The sequence below is a fragment of the Charadrius vociferus genome, unplaced genomic scaffold, assembly GCF_000708025.1.
Source record: "Charadrius vociferus isolate BGI_N301 unplaced genomic scaffold, ASM70802v2 scaffold287, whole genome shotgun sequence".
Classification (NCBI taxonomy): Eukaryota; Metazoa; Chordata; class Aves; order Charadriiformes; family Charadriidae; genus Charadrius; species Charadrius vociferus.
The window spans coordinates 2,324,551-2,338,182 of record NW_009649568.1 but is presented as its reverse complement, the minus strand read 5'-3'; the positions used below and the strand labels follow the sequence as shown (position 1 = coordinate 2,338,182).

Sequence of the window (13,632 nt, the reverse complement as noted above, 5' to 3'; positions counted from 1 at the left end):
CCACCTGGTTTATCCTGGCATCGTAAATTATTCTTTAAATTTCTATCTCTTTTACCCTGAACCCGACAACCCAGGTTAGTGCTTAGAGTGTCATTGCCGGCTATATACTCACAGGGATTTCCACAGAAGTGACTTACTTTCTTTTCCCTTGAGGGAAGCAGGGAGAAGGAAGCTTTTAATCTCATACTGAGAAATACGTTATGAGAGAGAACCATTCGGAGCTTGGCTGTGCTCTGAGCTGGCTTCCCCCTGTGCCATTCAGCAGAGGGCAGAAAGCTCTGGAGAGGCAAAAATGAAAGAGAACTTTAAGGGACGCGTCTCGATGAAATCTTCAACTCTGAACATGTGAGCTCATTGCACAGCAATGTATTATCATTCGCTTTGGAAGAAGCTGAGATAAACAGAGCTGCTGAAATATGAGCTGAGTATTGATGTTCAACTTGCAATTAAAATGAAATTATGCCCTGCAATGACCCCGAGAGATACTCAGTTTCAAGAAAGGAGACTAGAAAGATTCTTAAAGGAAAGAAACCTTAATCATGGAAGTGAATGAAGAGCAGTACAGCAGAATCTCTTTGGCAGGAAAGGCTGGTATTTTCCATACACTGTTAATGGGCAGGAACGTGCTTTGTCATTGTGTGCCTTTGTGCCTGAGTACATTAATTTGTAGCTGGAAGTAGAAACCACAGACTAAAATACTGGGGGCTTCTTCCAGTAACAGCTATTATGTTAGAGTCGGCTTTGGGTAACACTTAGGGAACAGCTTCATGAAGAAGCAGGGAGAGGGCAGGGGGCTGGAATAGTGTGGGTGAAGGAGCTCGTTACCTGGAGAAAGGCAGGTCATGAGATTCTTGGTTTAAGAGTGAATGATTTGGTGCCAGGGCAGATGTGAGTAATATTTTGGAAGACTTGTGGGTTGCATCATTTTTTTTTCCCCATTGTGGTCTGTGGTGCTGGCTGATTGCAAGGAGGGAAGCTACATGCAGTGATTGAGGCCTCCCTGCTGAGTAATGGACTAGGCGCAGGCTTCTTGGGTAGAATCGCCTGCTCTGGATCTCTGTTGTCAGTCAGGTTACTTGACCTTTCTCTGCTCTACTTTACTTGTCTGGGAAAGAAAGGTAACTCATGTCTGTGGGGAGACTATACCTTATTTTTGCAGAGAAGTACTGGCTTTAAATGATATAGAAAAGGCCAAAATGTCACCTAGGTAATTAGGATCTCTTCTGTTGTAAATCTAGATGTTAGCTGGCTCTTGGTTATTCTTCTTCCTTTTCCCCATCTTTTTCTTGCAGATTTTAAGGTGTTTGGATTACTGAGCAGGGAAGGAAAGCAGGGAGAATAGGGTGACATCAGGTAAATAGGGCTCAGGATTTTTTATTTTTCTCCAGTATGTAAATCCTTAAGCTAAGTAAATTAACTCAATAAACTTAAACTCCTCCTTTCCACCCTGCAGCCTGTTCAGTGTGAATGTGATGGAGCAGAAAGTAGTAAACCAAGTTTGGTGCAGCTTATAAACACTTTTTCCTTTCATTTACATATGTGGAAAAATTTGCAATACACTTTTTAGCTGAAAACTGTATCACTATAGGATTTGGATCCTGGAGTTTCCTTCCTGGGTTGCATGAAATCAACGGTTTGAGCAATGAGATCTACCATTAAAGGTTTGTTCTAGTAAACTTCTAACCTCAGTTTCTTCACTTTCTGTTTAAAATTATATAGTGTTTTTTCAAGCATTCAGAAGTCAATAAATGCTCTGGAAACTCTTTTTATTCCTATCTTGACTGCAGATGCTTTTTAACATAAAATTGTTATTACTTTATTAAAGAAGAAAACTTCTTTTAGGGGGTGTATCTAAGCTTACATGCGGCTTTACTATTGTGAGTAACAGATTTTTGGCTTAGTTCAAATCAAAGGTCTCAGCAGAAGATGGCAATTTAGGGGAAGGTTGATGCTTAGCTCTTAGAATTGGGAATGCTGGTTTGTTTTGTAAATCTGTGCTCTTTAGTTTCCAAATTAGCTGAGGGAATGACACATCTTCAAACCTGAAGTTATTAAAATCCAATTATTTCTCAGCTTTCAAACTCCTGAGCAACTACACTTGTTCTTGATGAGCTTTACAGGTCATGGTTGATCTGTCAACCCTGCAACTGAAACTAAATTCTGGTTTGTTTATTCTCCCAAGTGACCAGTAGGTGCCAATAACAGTATTTCAGATTGTGGCAAGGTGAACAAAGCTGCATCATCTGTTATCTATAGAGTTCTATTTTTCTCAGTGTTAATGTAGCGTGAACTCAGATCTCATCGAAGGAGACTTCATGTCACCTCACCAACCTTTCCTGTGACACTGCAAGTGCTTGAAAGTGGTGATGCTGAGACCCTGATAGTTGGTGTCATCAATGTCGACTGGGAGTTGCCTGTTACCACATGCAACTGTAAGCTTGGGGTTGAGGTTTGTTTGGGTTTTGGTTTTTTTTTGTCTTGGAGGGTAAAAACTTAAGAAAAGCAGTTGGGTTTTATGTGCCAAGCACTGCTTGGTGGAGTCCAGATGCAGGGCCTCTTGAATACTGCAGTGTGATGGTAATGGGGAAAAAAAAAAACCAACACAAAACCCCAACAGGATCCGCACCTTGCTGAAGATATTTGTGGCACATTTGTGACCTCTTGGGAGGTCCTCAGGAGCCTTGAAAATGTGTCTGGAAGCATCCCGTGTTTGCTCTGGTGCTGTTTTTTGGCTAGGTGCTTTTCTTGAACCTGCAGTAAAGCAGATGTCCAGTTAGATAAGGTGATAGTTTTTTTAGGTAACCCACTAACAAACACTGGTTTGCTGCTGCTTTTGAGATTGGCATGCAGTTCATTCCTGCTTCTCTCATCCTGTTGCCAGACAGGTTCAGCTGAAGCCAGAGTAAATTGTTTAATCTGGGAACATAAATGAGGCAAGTTATAACCAGGTTAAAAACACTGGTCAGTTGGCTTTCTTAGAATAAAACTGAACAAAACCAAGACAAGAACCCTTCTTTAGAGAAAGGTGGCATGCAGATGACTTTTAATGAGGGATTAGAGCCATGTTGTCAGCTTCTGTGAATCTTTCCCAGACTGTGTAGTGATGACTCAAGTGTACCTTATGGTGGAGGGTAGGGGATTAAATGGTCTTTGTGGTCCAGCTCAGGGCTAACGGGTCTCTGTTGAAAACAGCCTCCTGCCTTTTCATGTTTTGTAGGGGGGGGGGGAATAAAAATCTATGAAGATGCTTTATTCTGTTCTTTCATGCCTGAGGGCAGCCTGAGGTGCAGGGCATGGGGCTATGTGGGCAGAAGGCCTGAGATACTTCCAAAGAAGAAAAAATGCTCGTCCTAGGAAGTTGCAACCACAGTTTTCAAGACTGAACTAAGAAGCTTTCACTGTAATGAAGCTTGCTTAGGTTTAAAAAGGTAAAAAAATAATTGTTTTCCCTCTTCAGCTGCAGAAGGGAGAGCACAATCCCTGACGCATCTCTCCACTCTCTGTTGAAATCCAGTTCTTCTAACACAGGACAGTGATTTCTCCCTGGAGGTACAGATGGTAATTTGCAGAAGATGTAGCCTAGTAGGGAAATAACAAAAGGGAAATAACTTTGTGGCTTACCAGGGGGAAGTACAATCGTGAAATGACAGAGCAGATGCTGCCTAGAAGCCTTCTTACTGCCCAGAAAGCTTTGACTCTTTATGTGGGAGGCCGGGTAGAGATGCGCTTGGTGACCCAGAACTGAAGAGTATGTAGGGAGTGCTGCATTACTATGATACATGGCTTTCCTGGCTGAGTGACCAAACAAACTTAGCTTTTACCCTTGTGATATTCAATGGCCAGGAGTGCTCAGACTCCATTCTGCATTAGTGGTTTGTTGCCGTGCCAAGGTCTGAAGCCAGGGTCTGTAGAAGGCAGTAGATGCCTGGACTTTCAGCCTACAAATAAGGCCTGAAAAGTCCTGTCTATATACACCCTGTCTTTGCTTGTTTACCCTGCCAGGTCGGGGGTAAGACAGCCCATCCTTAGCCTGACAAAGTTGGGATCATGCAGTTTATCTCCCTTGCTCAGTCACTGCCAGCATCTAGCCAGGACAGAGCCTGTTTGCTGGAGTAGAGCATGTCCCATATTCCTGACACGATGTCACCTAACTTGCTGCTGGAACTTAGGATAGACCCCGAGCTATAGACAGTACCAGGATTATTATGGTGCTATTTTGCCTTCAATCAGTGCAGCAGAGGGTATGTGCTGGGAATTCAGGGATATTCCTGGAAGATTTTGACAGTCTCTTTGTTTCTGTTGCTGTGGCAGTTCACACACAGCTTGAGACTTTTCTGGTTACAGTTGGCTGGAGTGCCTGGTCCATGCTGCCTTTAGTTCCCTAGGGCTGGAGCCTGCTCATGAAGTCACTTACCTGAACAGCTGAACTTCAGAGCTTTCTGGGTCTCTTATTTCCTTAAGTATGTTCCAGTATAAGCATGTAGGTGTCTCAGCTGGTAGTCCATATGTAACCTCTGTTGCATCCCTACCACCCTTTTATCCTTGCTTGGTGGGGTAACTTGCAATCTTAATTTTTAAGAGAGGACTTCTAGTGTCAAAATAGGTATAAACTTCTGGGATTATATGTCTACATACTGCCCTTGTGTACAAAGTACAACTGCTTCTGGGGCAGAGAAGAGGGCTGTAAGAAATTTATGGTATAACAAAGAGCAGCACATTGTGCCCAGTGAAAATTGGGGGTGGAATTTTGGACGCCACAGAACTAATTATTGCATTGTAATTGCAATTCATTTCTCTGTGCTGTGTAATCTCTGCTGAGCAAAACAAGCCGGGCCCTTGTAGTCTAGAATAGTTTCAGCAAAAATGATAACTTTAGCTTCACGGCACATCCAAGTTTCTTTCCAGAACCTTAGTTTGGTAGTGATATGATAAGTGTGTGCAGTGTGGTGAATTATCAACATAGCTTTCCACAGAAACAATTTGGGAGGGCAAGGGACAAGTCGGTTGTCTTGTCTGATTTCCTTAAATGTTCTCTATCAAAAGCATTGTTTGCCACTGATCTTCAGTGGATTTGAAATTTACAGTTCCTGTACTAAAACAGTAGCACGTAAGAGTGGAGAAGGGCAAATGTTCCAACAGCTTTTCATTTGTCCCAAACCATCTTTCTATGCTGATTGTTGCTGCTGCTGTCCCAGAAGTAGCCAATCCGGGTAATGATAGCAGCTAATGGAGTCCAGGGAGGGGTAAAAAGGGTTACTTCTTAATCTGAGTCTCAAGTTCCTTCTTGGGTTCCCTGGCCTCTTCCCCCAGAGCCATCCCAGAGGCCATCATTAGCATCAGCTTTTCTCCTATTTGTGTCCTTTGGCTTGTTCAGTAGAGAAATCACTAAGGACATTTTGACGCATTCTTCAGTTGCTGCCATGTGAAAGAGAGTACTAGCAGTGTCAGCATATCTGAGGAGTTGTGGTTTTGTTAATTTTGCACCAGAGATGTAGTTATTGTCAAAATTTGGGAAGTTTTGTTTTCTAACTTATATACCTCAGAAGTCAAACACCACATGTTTTCCTGGTGTCTGAGCATTTCATAACAGAGTAGTGGTTTTCATCAATATCATCACTGCTTTGTAACTGAAGGAGTTACTGTACTCTTGGGCTTTGAGACATCTTCTACAGAAGAAGCTATCTGTGGCAGAGCCTGAAGAAAAACCCACAGCAAAGTGTTGTCAGATGCACTTCTTGTATTGTCTCTGTTTCAGTTCTGTAGCAGAACCCTACGTGTTGTTAAAATAGTGGTTTGCTCTAACTTGAATTCCTATTGACAATCTCAGCCAAAAAGATCAGTGCTGGGTTAGCCTGAGGACCTGAACTCATGCTCTTAGACAAGTCACCAGTGGAAACTGGCTCCTTTTGTGCAGGACAGTAGAAGGCAGACTTGGGCAGCAGCCTCTGTGTTGGGTGACAGGTCTGGTAGTTTTGAGTACTTTGTCTTGGTGCAGGAATTAATGGCTAAAAATGGTTGGTTATTTTGCAAAAACTTGCATGATTGCTTTTCCCTACTTCAGAGCTCTCTCTCCACAAACTAGTAAAGAATACTTCAGAAACACACAAGAAAGGTTTTGGACACTGAAGAAAAGCCTGTCATGAATAATTGTGGTTACTCTTTTCTAGGTCCTGTGTTTAATGTCTCGGTGCATTCTGACAACCCGACGATTTACCAGGGTGAACTGGCAGACTTGCTGTGTATCGTCACAACGGAAGGAATGGCACTTGAGCCAGGTATTTTGGCAAAATTATTGTACTTGTAATGCATTTGCCTTCACCAGGCAGAATAATACCAGCAGTTACAACCCTATGACCTTTGAGTGAGGCTGGAGAATTGAGAAGCAGCATTGAAAATCCTATAGAAATAGATAAATATAAGAGAGCATGTTTGGCTTACACAGCCCAATTTCAAACAAGATTTTTTTTTTTGTTTCACATTCTGAGAGGAGGGGAAAAAAGTGTTCTTGCTGCTAACTCCCCCCTGTGCTGGCTGTACCAACTGACCCCATTGCTGGTAATCTCAGCCTATCACCATTAGACGGGCCATGAAAACTATTTCTGTTTCCTTTATTTGGAAAGGAGGTCTATTGGCAAAACCTGTTAGGAGAAAATGGTCATCTGTAAAGAAATCTTAAAGTCACTTGGCCAGTCAGCTTCACACTTCAGTGTGAATTTAAGGCTTAATGTAAATCTAAATGTCAAAATAATTGACTACTACAGCCTAAATGCCAAAATGTTTATTGCTGATGCTGCCGGAGGTGAGTCTCCTTTTCTGTGTGGAAGAAGAAAGAAACAAAACACCTAATTGCTGTGAAAAGGCTAGTGGACACTTTAAAGGCAAATATTTATGAAAAGCTGAAAAGTTCAGAGAATTGCTCAAAACCTAGCTGCTTGCCAAACATTTTCTGAGCTGCTTTTCATCAAAATGCTGTGAGAATAACTCTGGTTATTATACCCAAAAATTGGGTTTGGAGAGAGTTTAGGTTTTTTAAGAAGTCATTCTATGCATATTAATGTAAAAATATATTTAAAATAAATCTATAAATATGCATGTAAATAGAAATATATAAATGTATATACCTACTTAAATATAAGGATGTCATGATTCATGCAAAATTTAGAAATCTACACGTAAGCTACTACAAAAGAGGTGTTGTGCAGAAAATATTACTTATATTGTAGCAGCTGATGAGATCAAGTACCAAGCTTAGTAAAGGCCCATCACTTTGAAGTTCCAGGATGTACATTCTACATTAAATCTGAGTGTAAAGGGGAAGCAATTTGTTACAGTTGTGTGATACCTGTGAAAAGATGGTAGAAGTCTGTAGATTATATTATTATAGAAATTATCGGTAGGAAGGAAAAGCTGAGTAAACTTTATTGCTGTCAAAAGATTCATAGCCTGGGATAATGGACATAGTAAACAGTGATGTATGCCTGTGCGTATACCTCAGTCTGTCCTGTGGTTTCTGCTCAGCAGGAAGCCTCTTCTAAGCTGAGGTGTGCCCAAGCTCTTACAGGTACTGTTGTGAGGCAGTACCCAAAGCAGCTGGCTTTCTTTGCAAAGCAATAATTGCTGGCAGGGAGCAGCTGCTGCTTCTACTGGTGTTCAACAGCTAAAATAAGCATGGGGTTGCCTTGTGGAAGAGGCCTCAGCATCCCTGACTCATTTAAAACTTAAAAAGAGGCCACTTTTCAAGTTTCAGGGCTCTCCTGTCAGTGCTCCGCTGCAGTTGGGTTTGTGATGTTTTTTTGTCTGTTTAGTATCTTGAGACTGGGAGAAGCACTGACATGATAAGGATAATCAAAGGGATCGAATTAAAAAGGTGTCCTCTTCAAGGAGCTGCTCATTAAGTTTTAACTGGGCATCTTCATAAGCGTTCATGGATGTCTGTTGAATTGATAAATGATGCCTGGAGTTGGAAATTATGCTGTTTCCAGCAGTCATGAGCAGCCAGTGCAGTTTTAAATGTCAGCACTGTAATCTGTTCCATAGCTGAGTAATGTTATCTGTAACATGGCAGATCTCTGCCTCTGTGGTTTTGTGGGTTTTTTTTTTGGTTGTTTTGGGTGGGTTTGTGTTGGTTTTTTTTTTTTGAGTCTGTAATGGGACAGATGAGGCACAGGCAACAGATACACCTAGAATGGAGTAAAGTGTGGTATTGTGACAGGTTTTGAGGGAACTTTTCAGTCTGCACTCTGAGCTTCCGGTTGCTGAATGAGCAGGATTTGGGGCCTAACCAGCCATGCTGTGTGGAGACATCCCACCTGGGCCTTTCATATAGGTCTGAGAAGCTGTCCCCTCTCCAGTCCTTGCTGGTGCTCTGGATGAGACCAGCAGAAGAGCTGCAGGGAACAGCTAGAATCTATACAACAGCTGTAGGGTGTTCAGGCTTCTCTTGTCAGTCTGCTTTCTTGGCCTTGAGAGATGGAGGGGACTAGAGCAGTATGGTAATGGCGCAGGTTAGGTGAAGAAGGGGAGCCTTAAGGGCTCGTATGATAACAAAAAGATGTAGTTCCTCAGTAATAACCTTATTTCCCTGTGTCCCATCTCTGATCTGTCTCTATGCTGAGTCAGTATCACAATTTAATTCACAACTGGAATGTGGAATGGAGAACTTGCTTTTTAAAAGAGAGCCAAACATTAGAAAGACTGTTAAAATAACAGGGCTGTCTCATGCCAGTGGGAAAATGAGGCATGTTGTTAGGGAAAGCCTACACCAGGTAATCAGGTAAACAGAGCAAGAGCTGCCAACATATCTTAAAAGAAAACACATGACAGCAGTATAGACGCAGTCTTTCCATTTGGGAATGTGATGAGAAAGGAGAGCAGAGCAATTGCATTTGGCTCTCTTCTGAGGGGCATGATGGCTTTCAAAGGCCACCTCTTTCCTGATGTCAGACCTGCTGCAGCGCTGTGTTTTGGTCCCTATTGTGAGCAAAGAAGGATCAGGGAATTTCACAGGATGTCTTGCTAAATGTGCATCCGAAACACTTTGAACACACTTGGTATGCCAGCCAGCTCTGCTCTTGTATATACAGGCACTCAACTTTGGAAGCACACATGTGGATTAGCATGCATGCTTCCTGTAATAAGTTGAGGTGTTAGGTGCCTCTTTGTATGCACAATCAGAAAAACAAAGTACTGCCAAGGAGCTGAGGAAGAGTTAAATGACCAATGATCTTTGTCAGTGCCCTTCTTTGTTACAGTTAGATCAGTCTGTTTGTTTCTGGAAGTGTTACTTATGGGTTGGACCCTTGTCTGGTGGAGGCAATTCACAATACTCTGTGTGTGTGTGCTTGTGTGTACCCACTCTGTGGGAAATTTTCAAAAGGGTGGAAAAGGTTTTGTCGTGACTGCTGCGTGCTTTAATTTCCTCTGCTTCTTTGAGACCCTGCTGAAATGGAGTGTGTATGACTAAGCTCAGTACATGGCAGCAGCTACTCCATCTAAAGAAATGCTTCTTTGGCTTGGCAGCTGTGGTTAGTGTTTTGAATTGATATGAGGGGAGTATGTGTGTGTCAGGGGGGAATAGTAGTTCTTCTGTGCCCTGAAGATATAAAAGCTACTTCTGATATTTCTGTTGAATACACATTTTCACAAACGATCTCTCTAGGTTTCCCAGATCACCCCTTCTTGGGCTATGTGCTTAGGGATTTAAAAGTATTACTTACTGTGCCTGAAAGGAGATGGTTTTTATCTGCTCCAGACAGACCCAGTGGGCACTCTGGAGAATTTAACAAAACCAGCTTGTTTACCTCTTGTATGGCTTGAAGTGGTTTGCTCAGCTCTCTAGGAAGCCCTATTCAACCTCATTTAAATGTAGTAAACAAAAAGGGTCTCAAAATTGTGATTCAGCACTGTAACAAGATGTTGAGAGAGCTCCATTCTAAGCAGTGGAAGTGCATGGTTCCTAAGAGCTGGTCTAGAAATAGGATCTGCTGTTTTGAGGAGCGATTGGCCAGGGAAGCAGCTAAGACCCAGACAGCTTAGTCCTGTGTGTCAAATTGAAATGTGCATAAAGATGTGCTTTACATGTTGATGATCCTTACTAACTGAGGAGGGGAGGAAGCATAGCACCACTATTACTCTGCTGGAAGAGCTCTGAAGCGTCCATGCTTTGTGTTCCTCTCTGACAGCAGCTGATTTGCACGACCTGGGGCACTGAGGTCCTTGATGGCCTTCTACATTACAACACTGTGGAGCATGGAAGGAACCCATGAAATAAACCTTTGTAGTGTTGTTAGTGCTATTCTAGTGCTTGGGTTGGGTTTTTGTTTGTTTTTTTTTTTTTTGGTAGGTTGGGGACAAATATTGTGAGAGTGACTTGTCAACATTGATGCAAGGCATGTGTGGAATGGTGCAGATGCTTTTGGGAAGCCTAGTGTGTTACCTGTTTTATGTTAGTAAAACTACATATTTATTAGCACTTGGGAGCTGCTAGGCATGTTCATCGTGGATCTTTAGAGAGCAGCTGATTTATGTCCTGGTTTTGCTAAATTTTCCTGTGTTTTTATTGCATGAAAACCAGAGATATACAGAAATGAATCAGATGACTTTACTGTATTAAGCTATTTCAAGGGGGATAGTGACAAAGAGTACTCAGAGCCAAATCCTCCCCCTTACTGTCTGTAGTGAGTCACTAATTGCATACTGTGTATACTGACTAATAAAATATGTTGGCATAATATTGTTGTCCCATGTTGTAACCACAGAAGATAGATTCAGCTATTTCAAAGTGACAGCAAGTGCTTGCACTTATCTTTGTATGTGGAGGGAAGGGAACCTCAAATTAACTGAGACTGAAAAGAAGGAATTCTTCAAAGGTAGCAAATTGCGTGGGAATCACAAAGCTCGATTATTTTTCTTAATATCTAAATTTATTGTTTAAACCCTTTTTAGGAAGGGCAATGGTGTATTCAGCGTAGTTGGAGTTAGCCTGGAAGGTGTCCCTATGCTCCTATGGTACCTGGAAACACAAGAGCTAATGGCAATCTTGATGATCTTTGGAAGGAATTGGTCGTTCCCAACACGACTGCCTGTGGACCGGTGCTATTACCTTATTTGGCATAAACAGCCAGCAGAGACAAAGAGTAGTTTATAGAAACAGAGCTCTCTCCAGTAGAGGCCCTGTTTCCCACAGTTGGATGAGTACACAAAGCAGAGGTCAAAGTTTGGTCCCATTAATTGAACATGTGTTTATGGTAATTTTTATTAACTTTGCTTTCAAGGGAAGCAGTCCAAGAGCTATGCCAAGTAACTAGTAGTAGTACTTGTAGTATAATGGGCAAGAGTGAAAGCGTGATTGTTGTGAGTGCTGCTGGTCCAAATTACTTATATACTAACCCTCGTGTATGCCTGGGAAACCTACTCCTCCTGTAGGGTGGCAAAACCAGCAAGGTGCTCTCTTGAAGTTCTGTGCTGTCACCCGAAGCAGCTGGCGGTGGCAGGTAGGGCAGGAAACGGGCTGGTCTTACAAAACAGTTTTATCAGCCAGCTTCTCTGGGAGTAACATCCGTTTTCTCATCTTTTTGTTTGGTTTTTGGAGATGTTTGTAAAAGCAGTGCACCTTACAGGGGAGTTAATTACACCCCAAACAGTGGGTGGTTTTTGTTTGCATTAAGGGGGAATGTTCCACCTGGCCATCTGATGCTATACTTCAAGTAGCAGAGCTGAGGATGTCCCTTTACTTCACTTTACTTTAAAATATTATTTTAAGATTCCCTTCCTTCGCAAAATGTTAGCTTGCCTGATAGAGGCTTAAAAATTGTCCTCCCTTATACCTGCGAAGAATTTGAGTACAGCAGCAGGTTTAGGGCTTTAATTTTTCTATTAGCCTGGAGATGAAATGTGGAAGTTGAGAAGAGCAAACTCAATTAGACAAAAGATCAGTTTTCAATTTCAGATTTCTAATACTATATTTTTCAGAGATCTCAATACTAGCAAATTAAGGTTTGATATAACGCCAAAATCACTGGGTCTGTCTTAGGTGAGAAAAGGTTAAGCCCTGTGCACACATTCTACTAGTACCCAAAACTCAGGACAGAAATAGTAACCTCTGTTTCCAGTTTGGGCCTGTCAGTTTGCTCACGCGTCAGGAGGGAAGACCTGTTGATGAAACAAGTGAACAGGCTTTCCTGTCTATACTTTAGGTCATGCCAGGTTTCAGACTCTGACAGGTGTTGCTGGGCTCACGTTAGCAAAGAATAGCAGTGATTTTTAAAGTAGATTCTCAGCTGCATCAGCTTAATAGGGTTAAGACTGAGATTTGCTAATGGGATCAATAGGATCTTGCATGAACATAGGAAGAGCTAGATGTGTTGATGAACTCTGACTACCTGTCAGCTATGTTAAATGTTAAAGGTGTTGTAAGTGGATTTTGTAGAATATGTCCTTAGGTGGTAGAACTTGTACAAGGCGTGATGCCTGGTGATGTGTGACAGTAACCCGCAACTCTGGGGGGAAAAAAAAAGTATAAAAGCATTGTGGTCAGGCTTTGCTCCTGAATGCTTTGTATGTTTTTAGGTAATTTTTTTTGTGCTCTGTGTGGAATCTCTGTTTTCATTTAGGCAGGTGAAATGTAAGGAAGGAGTCCTCAGGAAAGAGACTTCTGACTTTGTGGTTGTGTAGGCCCTGCATGAAGATAGTGATTGCAAGTCACTCTCTGCTAGCAAATAACCTAGCTCTTCCAATTCAATGTGGGTTCAGCATAGTTATAGAACTTATTATGACACTAGGCCTGCTTGGTGAAAACTTAGATCATAGATGAAATATAAATTTTAGAACGGCAGGCAGGAAAGCAAGAAACCTCCTCTTTGTCATCCCTGTAGTAAGTCACCCTTTCTGTGCAGCTATGTTCTTCATGCCAGTGTATTTCATTGCAGTTCACTGTTTGAATCCTCCTAGAAAGGACATGTTCAGAGCACTCTTTTCTTTTTTCTTTTTTTTCTTTCTTTTCTTTCTTTCTTCCACTGTCAGACCAGTGTTGGCTATGCTGCTTGCAGATTAACCTTTCTGCTGAGAAGTGGCACTATGAATACTCTTCGGAGCTCACCGACATGTCCAAATTCTTCTTTGTCCACAAATGCAGATGATATGTCCTTTGATGTCTCGTGGTTTGCTGTACGCTCATTTGCGTTGGACAGAGAGCCTGTCTTGCTGGCCTCGCTGGACCGGAGAGGGATTGTCACGCAGAGCAGGAGAAATGGGAGCAGTGATCTCAGCCTGGAGAGAATCAGCCCACTGGAATTCCGGCTCCGTGTGCATGGCTGTGAGGACCATGATTTTGGGAACCACTACTGCGTAGTGACCCCGTGGGTGCGATCTGCTACTGGCGTATGGCAGCGGGAACCTGACATCAAAGCTAAACCCATCTTTCTATCTGTGAAAATGGATGGTAAGAGATTGCAACATGTGTTACTCAGTACTTCTTTTTTTTTTTTTTTTTTTTTTTAACACCGTGTTATGTCTTTCTGTGACAAATATTCCCCTTGGCTATTTTTAAGGGTGCCTGTGATAATCTCATTAGATTTTGTTATCCTTTTCTGTTGTTTGCAACTTCTGATTCCAGATTATGTAGAGTAGGTAGGC

The 13,632-nt window shown here is 42.1% G+C and overlaps 1 protein-coding gene across 1 annotated transcript in view; it reads left to right on the top strand.

Annotated features, from left to right (window-relative positions):
- PTGFRN (prostaglandin F2 receptor inhibitor) overlaps nt 1-13,632 on the top strand; it is a gene marked incomplete at its 5' end in the record, with an annotated part of 43,566 nt that overhangs the window by 25,049 nt on the left and 4,885 nt on the right. Inside the window, 2 exons of the mRNA XM_009890087.1 lie at nt 6,168-6,275; nt 13,133-13,438. Of these exons, the coding sequence (XP_009888389.1) occupies nt 6,168-6,275; nt 13,133-13,438 (414 nt within the window). The remainder of the gene's footprint in view (nt 1-6,167; nt 6,276-13,132; nt 13,439-13,632) is intronic.